This window comes from Haemorhous mexicanus, chromosome 5 (assembly GCF_027477595.1).
Source record: "Haemorhous mexicanus isolate bHaeMex1 chromosome 5, bHaeMex1.pri, whole genome shotgun sequence".
NCBI classification, from domain to species: Eukaryota; Metazoa; Chordata; class Aves; order Passeriformes; family Fringillidae; genus Haemorhous; species Haemorhous mexicanus.
Window position 1 is genome coordinate 23,605,032 of NC_082345.1, and position 22,965 is coordinate 23,627,996.

General features: G+C 40.9%; 1 protein-coding gene across 1 annotated transcript in view; it reads left to right on the plus strand.

Annotated features, from left to right (window-relative positions):
* The window catches only part of TIMP3 (TIMP metallopeptidase inhibitor 3), a 37,611-nt gene extending 14,865 nt beyond the window's left edge, over positions 1-22,746 (plus strand). The window contains exons 2-5 of the mRNA XM_059846289.1: positions 10,590-10,672; positions 16,851-16,962; positions 17,651-17,772; positions 18,400-22,746. Of these exons, the coding sequence (XP_059702272.1) occupies positions 10,590-10,672; positions 16,851-16,962; positions 17,651-17,772; positions 18,400-18,597 (515 nt within the window). The 3' untranslated portion in view covers positions 18,598-22,746. The remainder of the gene's footprint in view (positions 1-10,589; positions 10,673-16,850; positions 16,963-17,650; positions 17,773-18,399) is intronic.
* The last annotated feature ends 219 nt before the right edge of the window (positions 22,747-22,965 follow it).

The following is a 22,965-nucleotide window of genomic DNA, read 5'->3' on the forward strand; positions in this document are numbered from 1 at the left end:
TGGCAGTTTTCAGCAAGAATTCTTTCCAAAGCTGTCAAACTCCAGTAGCACAGATGAGCTAAGTGACTGGTACATTCACTTCAGAGTGAATCTGCATCAGATTCATATGGTCAGACTTGAGCATTTCCATTTAAAACCCACTTATTATCAGTACTGTCTAAGAATAAAACAACATGGCTTAGTCTTTAATTTGCATAAATATTTGTTGTGCCAAAAAAAAAAAGGTCAACAATTGGTGGTAAACAGGCACGAATACCCATTCAGTGTGTTCTCTGCACTTACACAAGTCTGGCTAAGAGTCTAACTCATTAATATGCCATTGGTAGCACCAAGGATGTATATAAGCACCCTAGTAATGATACACTGCTTCTGGAAATCCATTTTGATTATGGTCTACTGGGTTGTTCATGGATACGGAATTCTGATGAAAAGTATGTGTGAAGAAATTTTGGGTAGTAGAAGAATGAGATGCAGTTTCCATGGAGCACCTTAGGCTAGTCTTTCAGTAGGACAGTCAGGGAGTTTGAGCAAACTGTTTGAAGAAGGAAGGTGACTGGCCATTGGCTATCTACCTTTTCTGCTGTCAGTGCTCTGTGTCATTGCACAGGGACAATCCTATCTTCAGAGCCAGCATGCAGTATTTGTGTTGCTCATGTAAAGAATTGGTGGTTTTGGTTTTTGGGGGATTTTTTTTGGTTGGTTGTTTTTTTACCTGATTTCCACAACAAATCAACACTGAGTTCTTGAGGCCTTCTAAGGTCAGACGTGAAGAATGATGCTTTGGAATGCAGTTATGACAGGGCACTACAGGGACTTCTGGAAGGTTCTGGATAGGTGGGCAAATTAGTGTAATTGCCCTGGTATTGTCCTAACCATGACCTTGTATTGTCCTTGTCCTTGACCTCTAGGCTGCTGGGAACTGTGGTTTGTGAGGTTCACTCAGGACTCAGGGAGGTTTCCTACTTGCTTTAATGACCAGTGAATCAGGATCTGAGTGCTACACCTAAAGCTTTATGTGGTGCTCAGACTCCATAAAATTCTTCATGTACTTAAGATCAGCTACATGGTAGTAATTACTGTGATTACATAACAGACATTAATAAAATGGGCAATTAGTAAATTCCTTAAGCATTGTGATAAAACCAGAACTGTGTCGTGGATGTGTCCAGTGTATGTGAACAGTCTGCAGATGCTGGCAGCTTCAAAACAATTGATGATGTCTCAAGAGTGGTGAGCAAAGATACTCTTTTCACTGGGGAAATTGTTTGAATGCAGTTTTAATTTCAGGGTCTGGCAGACCAAATACTAGGTCCTGTCAGACCCAGTGTGAATAGGAGCAGCAGAGCAGTGCCTGTAGGCCTGACCTGGTTAAATATGTATACCTCTCTGGTATGGACAGCTGCTTAGCCTGTCAGTTTAGTGCAAGTTTTGTAATGCAGGAAGGAATTTGCAGGCCCACCCAGTACCCTTGAAATCTATACATGTTCCCAAGCAGTTCTTCCTCTCTTGCTCCTACGTGCAAAATTGAGCATAAACCATGTGATCAGAGGAGTGCGGCCTCCTCGCAGAAAGCTGGCACCCATCCCAGATGGGCAAGGTGCTGAAGCAAGGAGAGTCCTCTGAAGTAAGTTTATGAAGCAGGGAGTGTCCAGGCCTGTGGCTTTTGATAATCTCTCTTTTGAAGGGTTTACACGGCTGTCAGAGATGCCCTACTTCTAATGCATAGAGGAAAACTGCCTTCAGATGTTCTCTTTAGTAGGACTGTCTTTCCTCCCCCTCTTCCTCCTGTTGAACTGTTTGGATCTGGTGCCTAGTGGGATTGTGGATTGCACAGTGGGTTAAGAAAGACTAATAAATGGGCAGATTTGGCTCAAAAGTTTTTCTATTGCATCCTTAAAATTAAAGTGATGAATTTATAATGCTTATTAACTCTGGTTATACCCCAAGGGAAATCTAGCACTAATGGCAAAACCATGCCAGTTCTATGTGTCAGGTTTTACAGACGTTTCATTATTACTTGAAATGCCAAGTAGCATCTACCAGGTTCAAGCCCTGGGCATTCACTCATCAAGTGCTGGATCAGAACATCTTCCCTCACCTCCTCTTTGATGTATGTGAGCCATCTCTTGGCTGCTTAGTGGAGACAGTGGGTTTGTTCTGAAACCTGATATCAAGCTGCAACACAACAGCCTACAGAAGAAACAACCATAGCCCCATAAAGCAACTTATCTATGACTTTTACAGGCTGGGGACTTCCCTTTCTCAGCAGAACTGAAACTTCCTGGGTAATTTATAGTAAATAAAAAAAAAAAAATTCAGAAGGGTATGTCTACATTGCCTCTTCAACCTGAAATCTCATTGTGTACTCATTTTGATGTACACCAGAAAACAACATCATTTGAGAATTGTTTAGTTTCAACAGTACTTTGTTCTTTGAAGAGTGCCCATGACCTCAAAAGAAAAAAAGTCTGCACCATGTGAATCAAAATGGGATTTCTATGATTGTGGTAGGTTCTTGAAAATATCACTTGATCCATTTTAATTACTTTAGCACTCGTTCTTGCAGTTTATCATCATGATCTGTGGAAATAGAAGATCAGCCTCATTACAGCTGTATCACTAAATCATAAGCAAAGGACATATTTTCTCCTTGCAGAGGCTGCTCCCCTGACTGTACTCTTTAGGCAATTCATCTCTCATCATATGCTCCAATTTGCTTTCCATGTTACTGCTCATTTGATGGGTTGGGAAATGATCAATGCCAGATGCACATTCCTTTCAGGCAGTAAATGCTCCTGCAGCAGTAAGTTATGTGCACCAGCTTCTTGTTTCATTAAAATCACATATGGTTTCCATTTGCCCCTAATTGGTCTCACATCAGCTCTGCCATATTCTCTGAGTGGAAAGCTTAGACCTGTGGCTCCTTTGAACAATTCCAAAGAACTGTGGGAAACCTGAGCCTTGTCTCAGCCTGGCTTCCCCTGGTCCTCTATGTACTGTGTCGAGAAGTACTTGATCTGGAACAGGGCTGAAGTAAATCTTATTCTATTGCACCAATTGTATGTAGACAAAAGGAAACGGAAAAGGTGTTTTGAGCTGAGTATTGCTCTGTCATATACTTGTTATCCACTGTTGTAAGGTGGCTTTGGAAGAGCTTTTGTGTGTTGGCTTTGACAACCATCTTTCCAACACTGCTAACCTTGGCTGAAAGCATTTCTGTCTTTGGCAGTTGACAGGGACACAGAATGAGGCAAAATGCACTCTGCTGAAAACACTCTTTGGAGAGAGATGCAAGATGCCTCTACTGTGCTCTGTACATGAGACACTCCCTTTCCCTCCCTCCACTTGTATAATTTTTCCTTCCTTTTCTCTGATTCTTGCCTACTGCCTTTTGCCTTTAGCCTGAATTCAGCTTCCAGTGGCAAGTTTAAAAATATAGGTGGAAAGTAAAAAAAAGCATGCCAAAAGGGAGACAGAAAAATGTCTAGTTGGCAGGAATGACATTGTTTTCTCCTTTTATTTTACCAGAGTGTTCTCAGTGTTGTAGGCATGCTCATTACATACTCTGCAGTGTCTCTGCTTAGATCTATAGCAAACCTAGAATGGTTTTTTGATGCAAGCTGTGAGACTAACCCAGCAATGTATGTAACTCCAGTAGCTCAACTCTGTGCCTGATCTAGCTAATCTCTTATGTCTACCTGGCTTCACTAACTTTAGTAGCTGGGAACAAAAGACAGTGGGTTTTTTTCTTCTTTCTTTCTTTCCTTTAGTTTCTCTGTGTTTTTAATGAGATATTTCCTGAAGCTAGTTTTTATATGTACTAACATCTACATATGGATCTAAGAGATTCTACTTGGACCTTTTAAATGAATATAAATGCATTTTAGATCCATCCATTCTTCCTTCTCCATTCAGTCTTCCCTCTGTATTTCCAGTGGTGTGTATGATGGGGAGGCAGGGGAACTAACATCAGGAGTTAAATGCAGGGGAAGTGCTGGGCAGTTGAAGGGAGTTTGAGCAACCTGAAAGAAATGTCCAGAAGAGAATTTGCAGGTTCTCATTTAACAGAGATCTCTTGTTTCTCTCTGATTCTTATGTATTTCAAAGAGTGCTTGGACTTCCATAGGATCAGATGCACCATATAGGGAAGGAGAAAATGCTTGATACTACTGCCATCACAAAGGTTGTATCCAGTTAATAAGCTACAGGTGAGATGCCAAGCACTAACCAAGTTCTGCTTGGTTGTTTTATGCAACCTTGTTTCTTTAATTTATGGTCTTGTTGGGAGCATTAACTTTCTCCTAAGTAAAGCCCTTCTAGAGAAGTTTATACTTTTTGAGATGATGGAAGGTCTGACACAATCAAAATCTTGTATGAATAAGTTGTATCACTCCTTATTTTGCAGTGTTAGAAATCAAGCAGGACAGCATGTTTTGCAAACAGAATCTCAGTGGCAAGGAAATGTGCAGGGATAGGAAATGTGGTTAATATTTAGCAAGTGTAATTGTGATCAGTTGTTTTATATGGAGCTTAGGCCTGGGCAAACCCATTTAATTGCCTTCCACTTTTCTTTGGGGTGGCCTTCAAACAGACTTGCCATGCCACAGACAGGGGAAGTTTTTTTGGATCTGTAAAACAAAGGCCAAAAGTAAATGTCATAATACAGGTTAGAACAAGGGAAGGAAAGTTATCTCTGTCTTGCTTTCCCGTTTTTATTTAGACTTTCATTGTTAGTTACCAACATGCTTGCAGATGTAAACGCACATCCTTTACAATGTGCTGTTTATGTGGCAACTGACTGGCATAGGTGAATGGTGTTGAAAGGGTGTTCTTTCTCTGTTAGTGTTTCTGAGTGCACTTTAAAAAAATGAAAAGTCAAGATTTTGAGTGCAAATAATGGGAACTAGTTTGTTGGTCAGGGTATGAGAGGAAGGCAACCAGCAGTGAACCTCTTAACTTCACTACCGTTTATTTGATTCCTTGATGTTCTTTGGTGATGCTGTGTACTAGCACAGTTGAATTTGACTTCTTCAAAGACAAAGCAAGAGGGGTTTGTTTTGCCTTTTTTGGCTTTGGATGAAGGTCATGATGGAAGGAAGCAAAAGAAGGCTTCTCTGTGGTATTTTTTCAGCCTTCTTGTGCTTTGCAAAAAGCCTTCAAATTCAACACTCCGATTTATAAAAGAATTCTGTTTTGGTCATGGAGGAGGAGGTGACTTTCAGTAGTAACAGATCATCAAATTGGCTGGAGGCTTCTGGGTTTTTCCCCTCTTCATAAATCCCCTGCTGTAATCAGTGTTTCCCTCTCCTCTCTGCTTCCTGTTGAAGTGGAGGAATGGGTGAAGGGCTGCAATCTGTTCCCCCTCCTAAAGCAGGCACCAGGTACTTGCTGCTCATAGAAGCCTGCAGCCACTGGGCAATTTAATAGAGCCTCCCAAAAGGCTGCATACAGTTGGGCCACACTTACAGTTCAAAGGACAAAATCCACCTTTAGTTGTGGTCCTCTGGTTTTAGGGCAACCAATAGTGTTGATAGTAATTGCTAACAGATCAGCCAGGGCAGTGGGGAAAGGAATGCATCTTGTGAGAGTGAGCAAGGGACACATCAATACCATCTTAGCAGCACCATCAGCCCCAGTACTAGAAAATCTGTGTGTAAAAGCATCCTGCCTTGACCACATCCTGCCTTGACCACAGCAGGGGACACCCCCATAAATGACACTCAGTAGTGTGCTAGGTATACTCAGGAGTCTAAAACATACCAGCTGCCTTAGCCCTGTGTGATGTGAGCCCTCCAGCATGTACCAGCACAGAAAGGAGTTCTTGTGAGGCAGATCAAATGAGAAAGCTGCTAGTAAAGCTGGTAAAAAGGTCTCAGTAAATTGCTCTTGGAAGTGAACCCTTGTATAGTCTTTGGATGAATAAAATGGCAACCATCCTCCTTGGCAAAGCAGTGTGTTTAAGTGTTGCTGTAGTCAGTGGCTTCAGGACAGAAGGAGCTTTTCTTCAGCCTCCCAGTCATGTTGCTGCTCCCTATATATTTTATTTAGCCACTATGTCAGAGAATGGCCTGGGAGAATAACTTGTACCGTGTGTCTCCATTAGTAAACAAGTCCTCCACATCCTTCTCTCACTTAAATGCAATGAGCATGCATTTCAGCCAAAGCTCTCACTTAAAATTACTCACACTGCACACCAATAAAATAAATCCTTGAAACAATAATGAGAAGTGTAGCAGTTGTTACCCTCCTGAGCCGTTCATGGTAATTGGTCACAAGGGAAATGGGTTTGGAGCAAATCCTGGTCTCTGAAGGGTGTGCCTCCGTTTAAAATGCTGTTTATGGGTGACAACCAGCCCACTTGCATGAAAGCATCTGGTTCTCATGGTGCAGTTGAGCAAGCTGCTGGGATTGGTGGTGTTAGCCTGGGTCTGTACGGCTGTCCTCTCATCAGGGGAAGGTAAGATTTGGGACAGGGTCACCATCTAGTGGCTGGTCGCGATGAAGGACACGGGCTGAATTGAACCAGGATATTTGATGTTGCTTATGAGTTGGGAAAACTAGCTGCCACACATGTGGTATTTACTGTGTGCCTGGATGAAATTATTTGGTAGCTACAAGTCTTTTCACCGTGTTGTTTCCTCAGCTTGGCGAATGCATGTTTTAATCTCTGATTTTCTGCTCCTTGACTCGTGCAAAGAGTGCCTTCTGCCATCTCAGATATAAAGTCAATGTCCTCTTCTGCTTCATGCCTTGCCTTTAGGCCTATTCTCCCTTGAATCCTTGAGAAAAAGGCCGCAGAGTAAATGATAAGGTAAAGAGTACTCTAGTTAGATATGTGTGCGTATGGGCAAATAAAAGGTCACTTTTTCTTGTTCCCATTCTGATTTGTTTGCCTTTATACGACCTCAACCAGTGACATTTGGAAAAGATGTAGGTGATTTTTGTCTGTATTTATGAGTGTCCTTGCACCTGCAGACCGTTTATACCTCACTAGAGATGTCAGGGAAACGCAAACCAGTAGCTGCTGGCACTACACTAGTCCTGGCAAACCTGAGCCAGGTTTTCCTAACTACCAAGCTAGTTTACATTAAAAAAATACAAACAAAACCCACAAAAAAGCCAGGGAAAAGAGATAAATGCACTAATAATTTGTGATACATTCTTAGATGCATTTCTTGAATACTCAAACACAGCAGGTTATTATTTAAATTATTTTTTTTAGAGTATCAACTAAAAGCCTGGTTTCCTTCCTTTCATGAGGGGATGTTTCCTCCCTTAATTTTTTAATCATGTCAAATGTTGAGAAGCAGTACATATGTTTTCTCCTCTTTGTATCATGGCATGGCTGCCATGCTTATCTTACCAAGATTTATATCCTTGTCTAATTTAGCTTTTCATAAATAATTACAAATCACTCATGAGACCTTGCCGACTGCTCCAGTCCCACAAAGTGACCTGACCTGAAACCCGAAAGTACTGAGAAACATTCATCTTGGAGTATTTTCATAGGCAATGCTTCAAAGGAATTGTGGTTTAAAAATATGCAGCTATTTTGGTGACCACTTGTGTGGGATAAAGTTTCCCATCAGTAATAGCAGGACTGTAAGAGAGCTTCAGGGAGAAGGGAGGAGCTCAGGAGAGCAGTCACAGCACATTTTGCCTCATTCTGCTCAAGAAGTAGGAGTCTGCAGAAGTAAACAGTCAACTTTGTTAACTTAACATGGACTGAAATTGCAACAGAAATGCTGTAAACTTCAGATAATTTGCAGAGGGTGAAAAGTTCCTCTGGCAAGTAGGCATGGCCCCTGCTCAGTCAGGAGCAATGTTCTTTATTTTCTGGCGAGGTATGAAGAGTGGCCCAGTCATATAACTGGAGAGTGGTGGCTTGAAGGAACAAAGATAGGGACTAGGAAACACGTGGCTGCAGGTGTGCAGCATGGAGCTCTACTCTGAGCAAGGTGTGCAAGTGGCTCTCACATGTGGAACCTTAGGGGGTTGAAGCTACACATGCAAGAGCAGTTCTGAGCCATTCTGTCCATCCAGCATTTCTCTCCAATGGCTCAGAGTCATCTCATCCTCAGGGATTGGAATTTAACCTCACAAACAACAGGTGATAGACTTAACTTGGAATGCCCTCTGCTACTTGACTAACAGCTTGTTTTTTCCTTTAATATGGGAAAAATTGTGCAGGGTGGGTTCTTTTTTTTCTAGGTCTTTAGTGAAGAAAGGAACTTAGCTAGAAATGTTACCATTGGAGTGATACAGGCACCTTCTCCGAAAAACAGAGGGCTTGACCCTCTTACAAAAGGCTTGAAGTGATAGCTCACACTCAGGTTTGTCTTCACTTTTGTAGTTGAATTTGCTAGGATGGTTCTCCAACTTTATTAGGGAACAATACAGACCCTTCTACTTGTTTGCAAGGGTATTATTAGTTGAAGTCAGAATGCTCTTACGTCCTAGTAGAGATACACATTTTTAATATTTGGTGAAGCTGTTGATTAGTCCATAAATCAAAGCTTCTGTCTGAAATGGCTGTGGTACCCTAACTAAAAGTCAAAGGACTGACAAGCTAGGAGTGAAATACATGAAGAAAATGGATTTTTAGGTATTTTGTCAGCAACTGAGAATGTGCTTGTTATCTTATAAGCTGTGTTCTGGTTTGGAAACCCTAACCTTTTGTAATACTAACTTTTAGTGTATTTCTTATAATTGTCAATAAGATATAGGAATTTTTTTTTGTTTATGTTAGATGTGTTGGGCAAACACCAGTTTTTTCAATTTCGGTGTATCAGCAGATGAAGATAAAATTTTTGACACTCTCAGCTATAGACTCCAGTATTAGTGAGCTGTCCTGGAATTCACAAAGCCTTAAGGAATTATGTTATTTCTCACTGGCCCTTGCACAGTCTGGTTTCTGTAGCTTTGCTGGTGGTTGTGGTGGTTGGGGGCAGCAAGTGGAGGAAGCTAATTCTTTAAAGATATTTGCAGTCCTCAAGCACACGGTTCAATACAGCTACTAAAATTTGAAGATGAGAGTAAATTGAAGTTGGAACAACTTGTTAAATAGAATAATCAATAAAATCGCTTTTACTGCCATTGGGAAATAGAAGTTTTTAAAAAAATTGAAGTTTTACACTCAATGAATGAAGGTTTTGTTGGTTCTTTGAATCAAAGCTAAGACTGTCCTACCTAGTTTAAAATTTCTTTGACAAGTCTGGCTGTAGCACAGGATATAAATCAGAGCAGAGTGGATTTGTCTTCATTTCACACCACCCTCGTGGAACAAAGTCCAGGAACTGGTGTGTAAAACCAGACCTATCTGCTGATTTGAATCTGTTCTACTGATTATTCCAAAAGTTGGGACAAGCTTTTTGCCTCCGTAGTTGGACCTAGGTAGTGGAAAAAACCTTACTTAGTCTTCTCTTTTTCCCCATTCCTTCCAGTGGGCTTCTACAGATTTGAAACCTAAATAAGCTAAGATGCAGCAAGATGTTTGTTTAATGTCCTTTATATTCAGGAAAACGTATCCGAGAACTTTGTTGCAGCTGTTAGATAGTGCTGTAATGCAAATAACTCACTGTATTTTCCCACTTCCACCTCTTTGGCTCATTTCTATGCCTCCCTGCATTTTTTTTTTTTTTTTTTTTTTTTTTTTTGGTTTTCTGTGATAGATTAAAATGGATAATGCCTGCCTGTCACTGAGCTTTGCTCCTCTGCTGAGATGAGCAGGTGGTTGAAGAACTTTTTCAAAGAGTGCCCCAAAAATGGATGAGCAAGAGAACCCTACATTAAGCACCGATTGTAAACTTCCCACTGGATCAAAATAAAATCCTAATCTATGGGATCTCAAAATCCTTATCTGTGGTGGGTTGGGCTCAGCTGACATTGCTGTGGTGCATCTGCGGTACACTGGCAGTACCTGTGCCACAGAGCACACCCTGCCCCTTGTTATCCACGAGGAAATGCAGCGCAGTGTACATAAGATCTGATGGGTCAGCTTTAGTTTGTCTTCCAGGTGACTTCTGGCTAGGCTGGCAGCTTTCACTGGCCATTTGGCGGTTGCTGAATAATCCAGTTTGTACAGTAGCTGTTTGTTCAAGGGAGCATTTGTTAGTTTTGTGGCACCTCAGAGGTGGCAGTTGTAATGAAATCCCAGATATGAGATATTCCAGTACCCTGTACTAAGTTGTTTTGCTTATTGGGAAACAGAAGCTGCATTGGGCACACAAAGAACAATGTAAAAGTACTATCCTTTGCTTGGTGCAAAGATTTTAGTCTGTCTTGGTCCCAGCTACAGTCTGCTCTGCAGATTTCAGTGAGACTTAAACACAAATAATGCTTGTTCTTATTCTTCATACAGAACTGGATTTCCTATAAATAAATACCTGCTTTGCCATCCCATTTTACCTACCTCCACTGTTTTTGAGACTTAGAATAAATTGAGAGGAAGGTTGACCTGGACTTTTGTTTATTTTACAGGATAACTTATGTAAACAGTTTTGTGGACCTTTTTTTTAAGTGAGGGATATAGCAAAAATGTTATGTAAAGTTGTCTATAATTTGCTGTATTTTTCCCTCCTTTATGACAGTGATCCGAGCTAAAGTGGTGGGGAAGAAGCTCATGAAAGATGGACCCTTTGGAACAATGCGATACACAGTCAAGCAGATGAAGGTATGTTTGCAGACATTTCCCATGGGCTAGTAGATATGGTAAGGAATCTAATTAACACATAATAGCAAACACTTTGTATACTTAACAGCACCTTCACTTTTTTAGATATGGTAAGGAATCTAATTAACACATAATAACAAACACTTTGTATACTTAACAGCACCTTCACTTTTTGTACTGGCCATACAGAATGGAAGGAAACCGGCAATTGGTAGAAACTTGCCTGAAGAGGGGAAAGAAACAGGAAGAGATCATTCCTGACATACAGTGCTGAATACCTGAATTCTCCCATTATTTTAAGATTTCTGGTAGTAAAAGATGCCAGATGGTCTTCACTAGGTACTGAAGAAGTGTTTTGTGTTCAATATGCACAGTGTTAGACTGGAAATGCCAGCTTTTCCATGCAGCACATTCATTAAATCCAAGAAAGAAATTATGCTAGGGGGTCTGCCAGCCTTGGGAGAGTGCTCATTTCTCTTCTTTTCTTGCTTTCTCTGTGACCACTAGTTAGGATTATGGCATTTTTTTTCATGTACAAAACAAATGAAAATCAAATAGTGAAGTCTTTATATAAAGCTAAACAGATCATTGTAGCTTTTAAATATTGTCAGCTTAGAAGAGCTGTGAAGTACTGATTCAGAGATGAAAAGAGCTACAACTACACAAGTTGCTTGATTTCTTTAGTTTCTTTCTTCAGAGCTCTAATTCTTTGCTGCACAAACTGCACTCAACCTGCTGCTTTGGACTTGGGTTTTTTTCTTAAACTGCCCCCTTGTTATGTAATGCTAAAAATCAGCCCTAGATTGTTTTTCTTGGCAATGCCATTCCAGTCATAAGACTGGTTTATGTCTTTAGGAAAAAAGAAAATAAAAAAGAAAGGGAATGGAAAAGCTTGGCAGAGACTGCAGAAATCTGAAACATATTAGACAAAGTAAAGGTTCAGAAAAAAACAGTCGCTTGCCTTGTAACAGTAACTCTCTTTATAAGGCAGTTTATAGCTAAGCACGAAAGCCGGGAGGAGGAGACGCAAAGCCTGTTTCATAAGCTCTCGCAAAACCATGCACTTAGCCAAATCTGGTCCTAGCATGGCTCTTCCACAAGAGTGGAATGCCTGCACTTTGAATAAAGAGGGTGTGAGGTGCTTGGCTTGTTGACTTCCTTAACCTTAAAAATTTCTCTGCAAGATTACAAAGGAAATATATATATTTGTAAAAAAAAAAAAAACAAAGCCAACAACTGGCTGTGTTGGCAATAATGAGACAATATTGCCAATTTTTTTTTTTTTTTAATGGCTGTTGTTGTTTTCATCAAGCTTGCAGCAATCTGTGCCTTTCTTCTCCGGTTTTGTCACTCTCCAGCTCAGCAAGTGTACCCTCCTTCACAAAACTACTCAGTGTCCCCAGGCTGCAATGGCTTCATCAGCTTCTCTGTCTGATTTTATACTGGTCTGTCCAGTACTACTACTTTTCCTGCTTCTCAGTGCCAAGAGATTGGTGCTTCCTGTCTAACATATGACTATGAACAGTGATCTAGAATGATGGTAGTCCCTTGAAATAAATTACTCCCCTATTTACAACTCAGAACACTGCCCCTCTTCTAATTAAGACATCTGAGCTTGTTCTGGCTGTTTTCATTGGGTTATTCTGCAGCAGCATTTCCACCATGTTTTTTAGGAATTTATGTGTCCAACAAAAGCAAGAGGGATTTTAAAGAGGAAATCCTGTGTTGGTCAAACTGCCCTTATGTCTGCTGCTTAGATGGTGGGCTTGTGGGCTGTTGCACTGGACATTTAACTGTGACCTTTGGCAGGAAGGAACCTGAAGCAAAGTGCTCAGTAGGACTGGAATGTCCGGAGGATAAAGTTCTTCATAAACAAACAAACCAACTGTCTTCTTTGGAAACCCTGCTGTCTTTCTGCTGAGCTTAGACACTTCAGTATAAAGAGGGATTTACATCCATACAGTGGGGGAGTTCAGAGTGACACAGCAAATTTTTCCCTTGTTTGCTCCAATGAAAGCTAACTGTCCTCCGGCTGAAAAGAGAACCAAGGAGGCCTATGGCTCTTCAGAACTGCATGGGAACAACTCTAAAGATAAAACTAACATGTCAGTCTGCATAAACCCTTCTACACCTGCAGGTGGAAAATAAACAAGCCATTTAGTCTATCAGTGTGAGCTGAATTGCCTGTGGAAAGCATTGAAAGCCTTAAAGGGCAACAAACCATCTCTGTAGTCCTTTCATGGGCTCCTTGGAGTTTGTGGGTTAGATCCTTGATCTCACTAACATTCCTGAACTCATTGCTGCATTTCACGACTAAACCAGCTTGGGGCCTGGACTGGAGCAGAAGGTCAGCACACAGGGACAGAACAGTGCTGGGCTTTCTAGAGTTCAGGTTTGTTGTCTGAAGAGGCCTTGTGCTTTTCCAAGCAATCTCTGCCTCTCCCCACTGCTTTCTCAAATAATATAAGAATACTTTGAGATCACATGTCATAAATCTGCAGAGGACTGATCTAACCCCTACATGTTCTATGATCTTGCAGTGCATTCTGAGAATGGCCCAAGCCTATTTCAGGGAACTGCAAAGCAAACAAGGAGATAAGATATTTCTCCTCCATGAGCACAAACAGTCCTGGTTGACCATGGCAGCACCCTGCACAGGCTGCCAGAAACAAGGAGACTTTCCTTGGTTTGTTGCTTATCTGTAAAATGAGTCTATGGGGGGAAATGTGATAGTCCCAAGAGGAAAGAAGTGGGGTAGGATTAATTTAGTTTAATTTTAGAAAGACTAAAATGAGGCGTTGAGTCTTTCCTGCTCTCTTGATTGTCACTGGGTAGAGAGAGGAACCACCAAAGTGTAATTCAGCCCACAAGTTGTAGGCAGCTATTTTAGGATGGGATGAGTTGTTCTGGGGGTGTCAGTTCTTGGCATTTCACTAGAGAGGATGTATTCCTATATATACAGAGGAATACATAGGAATACATATAGGATATACATACAGATAGAATACATATATATGTATAGGAATACATATATATACATATACATACATACACACACACACACACACACACATATATATATATATATATATATTCCTATATAAAGAGAGGATATATTCCTATATTTTAGGAAGCTGAATTGCCTGTATTTTAGGTAGCTGAAGGTTAGGCAAGGTGTGACTCCCAGCTCTTGGTATCTAGTGCAACCTCACATGGGAGGGATGGAGGGAGGAATATCATTAACAGGGTGAAGTCGTTTGAGCAGCAGGAACCACCACAGGATTTGTCTGTGCATTTCTGAGGCAGTATGGGGGCTGCTAAGGGGAATGCTGACACAGATGGAAATAGAGCAGCACTAGCAGACATAACCATGTCATGCTTGCTAATACTTTATTCCCTGTTATTATGCTTCCAAAAATACACATTTGTGGGGACAGAAGAACTCTGAGGGTAGCAGTTAGGAGAGAGGCTAGCTTTATGGGTGGGTTTCTTCTGACTGGTCTAACAGCGCTTCCAAGACATTTTGTATATCCAAAAACAGTGCTCAAGGTATTGTTTTATTGAACAGTGGGCATCTGTAGAAGATTCCCCTTTGCCAAACTTTCTTTTTTCTTTCCTGAGAACCAAGATCCTACTGGTGAATTTTGCTCAGTCATCAGAGGGTGTGGGAGGCCCTGTCTGCCCCAGCATGGGTTCAGTCAGTGTGGCAGTGGCTCCCATCGATGTGGATCACTGAGGGCTGAGTGGAAGTGCTTTTTGGGAGGCTGAGCATACTTTCTTTAGCTGTCCTGACTGTGGTGGGCCTGATGGTAATGTGAACAGGAAATTAGGTCCAGGAGCTGAAAAACAAGCCCCAGTTCAGCAACACTGGCTACTTCCTAGGAAGTCATGTTGGGCTTGATAGCTTAGAAGATGCTAAGTGCTGACTAACAGTCCTGTAGGAAGGATCTGAGCAGCTTCCCAGGGGAATGATTAGGGTAGCTCATAGCCCTGTGGACAGGAGGAAGGGCTCCAAGTGTGCCTGCTTACATGCAGACCTTATAACAGAGATGCTTACTTAGCCCAACATGACTGGGAGCTCAGCACTGTGAGTGACAGATCCTTTGCACTGCCATGCACAGTGTGCAGCTCTCTTCAGTGTTGATAATGCACTGCCTGGAGGGACTGGGCAGTGCCAGTTGTTATCTTAGCTAGTTTTATCTGCTTAGATACCATTACCTGAGCTTCTTGGTGTGACACCCACTAGAAAGGGGTCTGGACACGTGACCTTTATTCTATGTGCCTTTCCTCACAGTACCCTTTGGAAGCAAGAAACAAAAGTGTGCTGAGGACTAAATAACTCATCCAAGGACAGACAGGATGCTTGTGCCAGAATCTAGATCTCCAGCACTGTTGACTGGATTGGAAAATCTGAGTAGGTCATCCGATACCAAGAAAATTGCAGGGATAAAGCAGAGATTAGGTAAAGTTCACTTCTTTCATCTCCATTGAAAGACTTTGGCCACTTATGGATACAATGTCATATTTCAAGCATGACCTATGAGTTTTTGTTGGTACAGTTGGATTAATTAAAAAAAAGTACTTTGCTTGCATATTAGCTGGGTAAACAAAGGATGGAAAATGCAAACTGTTTAGTGTGTCTTTTACTGTACCCAGCAGTGCTGTTACTGAGTTGTGACACTGTTACAAGATCATACTGATTAGGGGAATCTAAGGAGAAAAAAGCTTACCTGGCTGACATTCCATAGATGCTCCAAAGATAATTTGGCCACTCAGCATAGCAGAATTAGTTGTAATTTTTTATGGTTTTATATTAAGTATTTGGGCCTAGCATGAAGTCTGGTAAATTAACAGGTGTTCTTCCAGAAAGAAAAAGATTTTTAAAGGAGGTAGGGGAATGGTGAAATACCCTGGGGTAACAGGAGACTTAAAGGAATAGAATGCAGCCTGGAGAAGAATACTACAGCTTAGGTGGCACAACACCAAGGATCTATAGTTCTGGGATTGTTTGGGATTTTTTGATCCTCTTTTGCTTAAATAATTAATATTTACTACTAAACTGAATGTGCTGTCTGTCAGTAAAATGAGAGAGAAAGGGATAGGCTGGGAAATGCCAGGAAACTGATTGTCTCAGACTTGTATTATTTCTTCCTTAACTTCTAAATATTGGCCATTTGTGTAATTGGCAGGGAAAAAAGAGTGACTGAATGCTTTGAAAAGACAAAAAGAAAATTTAAAGATTAAATTCTCAGGAAAATAATCTTCTGTGTTTCAAAAACAGGGTGTGTTTAATGGATCCAATGTATACATGTAGTGGTTGTTTCATTGCTATGTAAAGATTTTGTTATGCTGCTAACAGGTGGGCATGAGTTTCTCTAAATTGCAGCAGTAAGACCAGGTCAGATGGGGACATGTGCTAATTTCTGACTGAATCCAACTGCCAGTGTATCTGTGGGCTCATGTTTCGATTAAACTGAGCTGGAAGAAAGATTATGAAGATGGAGGAAGAGTGCAGAGGAATTATGTATACATGATATTTTCTTTATGGCGCCCATCAGTATGGGACTAATTTTAGAAGGTGGTGTAGAATTCAATGTCTGCATTCATTGAGTTAGAGAAACAGTAAGTCCTTGCTGAGGTCAGCAGGAGTTGCGTGTGCTATGCGTTTGAGAAGGAGGTGTCTGGCTTGATGGCTTAGATCAAGCGCCAAAGGTTTGAAACTCTTACAGCAGCAACACTGGAAAATAGGGTAATTGTTTAAAAGAAAAAACCCTTAGTTTGGAAGAAATTGTTAAAATCACATAGAAGAGAAAGAGTCCAAGCTTGAACTAATTTTATTTCTCCCTAATTTTGACCTTTATAAGGGGGACAAAAAATGTTCAGGATGTTGGCAGAGCCTGCAGCATTGGCACTTCGTTCAGTCATTGCCACTGGAACTAATATGAATGGGAAAAACTGGTCCCTGTGCTGAATTGCAATGGCTTATTAGCAGGTGTTTTTTCTGCTTTACCAGCTGATCTGGTAGGGAGACTTCCATGAGTCTAGCCAGTGTCATTATTCCGTCACTCTTGTAAAAACCAGAAAATTTATTCCTTACCACCACAAAATAGGAATGTAGACTATAAAGAAGCATAAGTGAAATTTGTCCTCTTAAGATGACTTTTTATTCTTTCTCTAGATGTACAGGGGCTTCCAGATAATGCCACATGTTCAGTACATCTACACAGAAGCCTCTGAGAGTCTTTGTGGAGTCAAGCTGGAGGTCAACAAGTACCAATATCTGATTACAGGTAAATGGACCTGGTACTTCTCCATAAGCAAAACCTTTTCTGTTTTATACACACACCTGCTAAGGACACAGGCAGCAGTGTAGACAGCTCTATACACAATTTCCTAAGTGTTAAGATGGCCAACAGTATTCTGGTGTTCAGTACTCTACTCTGAGTGACTCTGAGAGTCACTTCACTCTTTAGATGTCCCTCTCTTTCCTAAAGTGTATCTTATATGCAGAAATGCTGTGACAGGTATTTTTTATGACAGTTCATGGCTCTCAATTTATACCTGAGCTGGCATGTCTGTTACAGGGAACTGGGTCCTACTCTGGGCTGTGTCATAAATGGAAGGTCATTTTTGGAATGAACTGGAGAATGAGATGGGGGGATGCAGGGGGATGGACATGTGGCAGTTGCCAAGTCTTGTTTCTAGGGAAGGTGTCAGTTCATTTGCTCTGTTAAGAGGAGCTGGAGAGCATTACTAACCTGCATGTTGCTGGTGGTGCTCTCAGCTAGCACAACACTCCTGACTTCCAGAAGTGCTGTTATCTTGCTGGCCAGAGATTCCTGAACCAGTTAATAAAAAGAAAGCATTTGCTGAGCAGTGGCCGAAGCCAAACATATTGAGAGCATTAGCAATGTCAGGAAATGAGAGAAGTGCTTGAGCTGAGAAGTGCTAACTTGTGACCATGTGTCTGTTTTCAAGGCCGGGTGTATGAGGGGAAGGTTTACACTGGCCTGTGCAACTGGTATGAGAAATGGGACCGGCTGACTCTGTCCCAGCGCAAAGGACTGAACCACCGTTATCACCTGGGCTGTAGCTGCAAGGTAGGTGTGTCTCTAAGGTGGAATTCAGACATTCAAGCCCAAGAACTCTGTTTTCTCCTGGCTGGTAATACTCAATGATGCTGGAAAACAGCCAGGAATAGAAATGGAGGATAACAATTTTTACAGAGAAGAAATAAAGTTCATTTTTAGTGTTGAGACAGAGAAGAGACAATCAAATAAAAATGCAGAGTCTATGCCTTTAATACCCTGTTGGAGTTAATTGGGACTGGGGAAGACTTTCAGAATCTATGCAGAATCAGGTGAATAAAATCAGGTACCAAAGGCTTGGCAAGATATGTTCAGCTTTTTTCCTGTGTAAACATTTTGAGTACTTAAAACCCCACAGCCTGGCACTGGAACTAAGACTTTTGCACGTGGCGTCAGGCCTGCAAAAACATAGACATAAGTTCAACTTTTCTGCACCTGAAAAGCCCCTTTGACAACAGAATTAGCTGTGTGTGTGAAGTTAAGCACATGCTTACGTGCTTACAGAACTGAGGCTGAATTTTGGATTAGTAAGCAAGGTTTCAGGCTGTGGAATTTTGAATCACTTGTCTCTGTTAAAAAGACATATTATAAAAGTTGTTTTTACATGTAGCCTTACCTGATTTCTCTCTCCAATTGCAGATTAGGCCCTGCTACTATTTGCCCTGCTTTGCCACCTCCAAGAATGAGTGCATTTGGACAGACATGCTCTCCAACTTCGGCCATTCGGGACATCAAGCAAAGCACTATGCCTGCATCCAGAGGGTGGAAGGCTACTGCAGCTGGTATAGAGGATGGGCACCTCCAGACAAAACGATAATCAATGCCACAGATCCCTGAGCAGCTTTCCCTTTCTTTATTTCCCCTCTCCCTTACTTGTGGCTGATCTTCCTTTGGACACTAACTCTTACCAGATCGTGATGATGATAATGAAATTAGTGCCTATTTTCATGCAAATTCTAGCACTTCGAACACTTAAAAAAGAAAAGGAAAAAAAAAAAAGGAAAGAAAAAAGTCTGTGCTACCTTACTGAATTTGTAATCACCTTTTCCATTTTTTGATACCACTCATTTTGATCAGACAACATATGGGAGCTTACTTTTGCACGCCAGAGGGAAAATGGGAGGGAAAAAAAAGGAAAAAAAAAAAAAGATGGAGCTCTTGCTCTGTTACATGTATCATTAGCTGTAGCAACATAATCTCTATTTTTTTAGGAAAACAAAAATCTAAAAACTATGCCAATTAGGCACTGTATTCTTCTATGCGCTGGCTTCCCATCCCCCCTCCTCATGCACTAAGTGCTGAAAATACATAGAAAAATCTATTTTAAGGGAAACAGATTTCATTAATCAGATTAATCAGGCAAATGAAGCAAAATTAAAAGAAACCCAGCCTAAACCATGGACAAAATGACATCCAAAAGAAATGTTCCTCTCTAGGAGAGATTGGCAATGTGATTGACTCCAGCAATGGGAGACTTTACCTGGTGTGTCTGACCACATCATCTGGTAAAAGCACTGTTGACTGACTGTCCTTGCTAATTCAGTCACAGTGTGAATGCAACAGCACATTTGAAGTCCTGGCTTTACCCAGAACAAAAGAGAGTATTTTGTATTTTTGTTGTTGTTTCGAAAACAAAAACTCCATCCCCTATTTTCAGGGAGATAAATGCAACTACAGCAGAGCATAAGAAGGGTTGTCCCATCCTGTTTTGAGCAGGAAATTTTTGCAGCTTAGCTTCAACAGCAAAACCAGCTTGTGAACACCTTAAACCAAACAGATGCAAAAATAACAACTGTAAATCAGTCATGTGCAAGAGGGAAAGGGGAGACTTGCTAGAACTCATATTATTAAAAAAAAAAAGTATTGCCAAAATAGTGTTTTGCTGAACTAAGATGTATATACACATAATGACATAAGCTATTTTTGACAGGATGTGGATTTTTTTTGGTGTTATAAACAAAAGAATGGTTTGATTGTGTTTTAAAGACAGAAATATTGACATTCCGAGTTGGTGAGTCGCTTTTAAGATATTGAAGCTCCAGTCTATCTGCAGTAGTGGCTACAGTCATTGTTTCCTCTGTAACTCCTTGCACCAGGGTTCCTCCCCTGCAGCTACAATAGCTGCATTTGTTTACATGGTGAAAGGAAGTGTGTGTGTGGGCTAGGCAAGGAAAAGTGGTCTTCTAATAAGTGTTGTCTGGGATTGTAAAATTTTCAACTGCCCGGAGGATTCCTTCTGTGTCAAGTGCTGTGTTTCCCTCTAGGCACTGTTAAGCATAGCCCTGTGCATGTGCTCATACCATGTCCTGCAGTCATGTGGGAGGAGAAGCCTTACTGTCTTGTGCTTTGCTGTTGACTGGAGAAGATTTTTTCATTCTATTTTGGTTTTTTTATTATTAAGAAAACTATAATATAATTTTTGTTATCAAATAAAAGTATTTTAAGTTTTAATGATGGTGAAGAAGGGGTGCTGACAAAATGGGTGACTTAAGTTTTGGATGGGGAGGGCTTGGGCAGGGAGAAGATTGTGCTTAACTTCATTTTTGTATTATTGTGATTATTTATCTTAAGTTTCCATATATCTTCCGTTCATTCCACTTAGAAAGCAGAGCTGCCATGAGCAGGAAAAAGTTGTTGCAGTGATTCCAGCTTGGGGCAATACAGCATTTTACTGTCAGTGACCTCAGTTACTGGAGAGTTGTTTAGAACCACTTTGCCAAATGGAAAAGAATGGGTGTCTGAGATGGGTCCTGATGTGTTTTTAAGTTCCTTGCGTGCTGCCAGAGCTCTGCCAGGTGTACACCCTCTGAAACACCCTGTTTGCTGGATGACTTGTTGCAGCAAAAAGCTTCATTTTTAGCATGAACTTTGAAGGGCATTTTCACAGAATTGCTGTAAGAAGTGCCTAGGTCCGCTGCATATATTTTTTTCCCAGCAGCTCTGAGTGGCAATGCAGTACAAAACACATTGAAAGTCTGTTGGATTTTCCCGTGATTTAGATTTGGAACACTTCTCAGAAGTCCTCTTCCCTGTGACTACTCCTAAATAATGGGTTGGAGATGAGAGGGAGAGTAGGGTACTTCATGACACCTGTCACAGGATCAGGTGGTGGTTCAGAAAGTTGTTCCTTTTGGCAAAATATGGGTTTGGGCTTTGAGCCCAGTGGAACAATCTCTGTTTGATTTTTTCATGGCTGACAAAATCTGTGAGGGTCACTGAGGGCAGAATGGAGCCATCCTTGGTGTTTGCATTGTTTGGAGTCAGCATTGCAGGATGTGGCCCTCCTCAAGCTCAAGGTGACTTGGCAAAGCTGGTGTCTGTTTGCGCTGCAGCCACTTCTCACAGCTTTGGAAGGCTAAACAAAAATGCCCCTCAATTCAGTAAAGTGTTGATTTGAATTTTCATTAAACGGCAGCTCTGCCTATTTTACCTGTCACTGATTCATTTAGCTAGCTGAGACATCACAGTATTGCACTCAAATTATTGTGAAAATATTTGTGTTCTAATACTATGAGGACTTGTGTCCCTACGTAGGATATAATGTAGCTATGTGCTTTGTAAACAACAAAACAGCAGATGCATTACCAGAAAGTGAAGCATATTCCCACTTTGTTTTGCAGACAGTAAAATGTTTCTGAGGTGCAGACAGCTAGACTGGCAGGGGCAGAGGTTTGGCAAATCTTTGCCCTTGCTGTGTAAAGAAACAGTTGTTAAGGCTTTTCAAAATGTGAAGCCAAAAGGAGGGGGAAGAATCCAGTGAAAATACATTTCTTTTGGGAAGCTTCTTTATTTTGTTTCTGTGGATGCTATCAGGCACATGCATTTCTTGGGCTTGTGCTTGCATTAAGAACCTGCCTGAAGGCACTCCTGAAGTAGAAGCCATTACATGGATTGAAGAGGCTCTAAATTGGACTCAAAGACTTCTTCCTTTCTGTCAGCTCTCCTTTCTTCTGCCTTGCTAAGTCACTTCTGCTTGCCAATGGAGATGTCCAGGATTACACACACAGTCCCTGCCACCATGCTTTAGACACACAAACATTATTAAAAATACTTTAAAAAGTGCATAGCTAATTTCTAGACCGAAGCTGTTCAGTTTCTCATGCATATTTTTTCCTTACTTGCTGTAGAGTGGTTTCCCCTTTAAAATGACAAAAATAGATATTGAAGGTTTGGGAAAGGTTAGATTCTATTTGCCTTTTCCAAAATGGAGGGGGTAGAGAGTAGGAGGAGATCTGTGCATGGAGTTCCTTAAATAAAGTCCTCTTTTGGGAGGCTTCTACCTCCCCTGTGTGGGAAAAAAAAAAAAAAAGCCATTTTTAAGTCTCAATTTCCCATGTTTTGAAGAGTTACGTGGCTCTTTAGGTAGGACTATTCTAAACCATAAATCTATAATTGTATCCCATTCATACTTGTCAGAGTGAAATGCTACCTCACAGTGATGGGAAACATACTGTTGTATTTTTACAGTAAAGACTGTTGGAAATGAAGGCCTCCATGAGAACAAGTTTCCATTCTTGCAGATGTCTCTGAAAATACGGCTTGCTTATAATGGGCTTTATAGCTTAGAAGGACAGAACAGAATTTAGGCAACTGCAAGAAGTTTTGGTTTTTTTTGGAGTAAGTGACTTCTGGGGCTACCAGTCTTGAGAAAAAAACCATAAAAACCCACTAAACATTTGCTGCTGTTTTGCTTGTATTGACTTCTCCTTCTCTCTGGCATTGTCCTTCCTTCATAGAGCCACTCTGCTGTTCCTGATAGTCACAGAAACTTGGGGAGAGAATCAAACCCATGTGAAAAATCTTGTCCAGAAGGAATGTATTTGTTGCTAAATTTTCTAGCACTGTTTACAGATTTCCTCCATGTTATTTATAAATTTTATATTCAGTGAATGTATATTGTCTTTTAAGGTAATGTTGCATAATGTTCACTTTTTATAGTGTTCTTTTATTCTAAACAGTAAAGTGGTTTTATTTCTATCACAGACATTCTGTCTCTGCTTCACTTATATTAGTTTTTGTCAACTTCAAATATGCACAAATGGATTTGCAACTGGATTTATTAATTTCCTTCCCCTTCCTGATACCCTTTTATAGGTCCCAAACGAGATATTCCACCTCTGGTAATTCTTGTACTTTGGCAAAGATCCCTTCAGGAATCCCCCGCTCTTTTTAAGAGGTTGTTTTCTCTAAGAATTGTTATTGTGG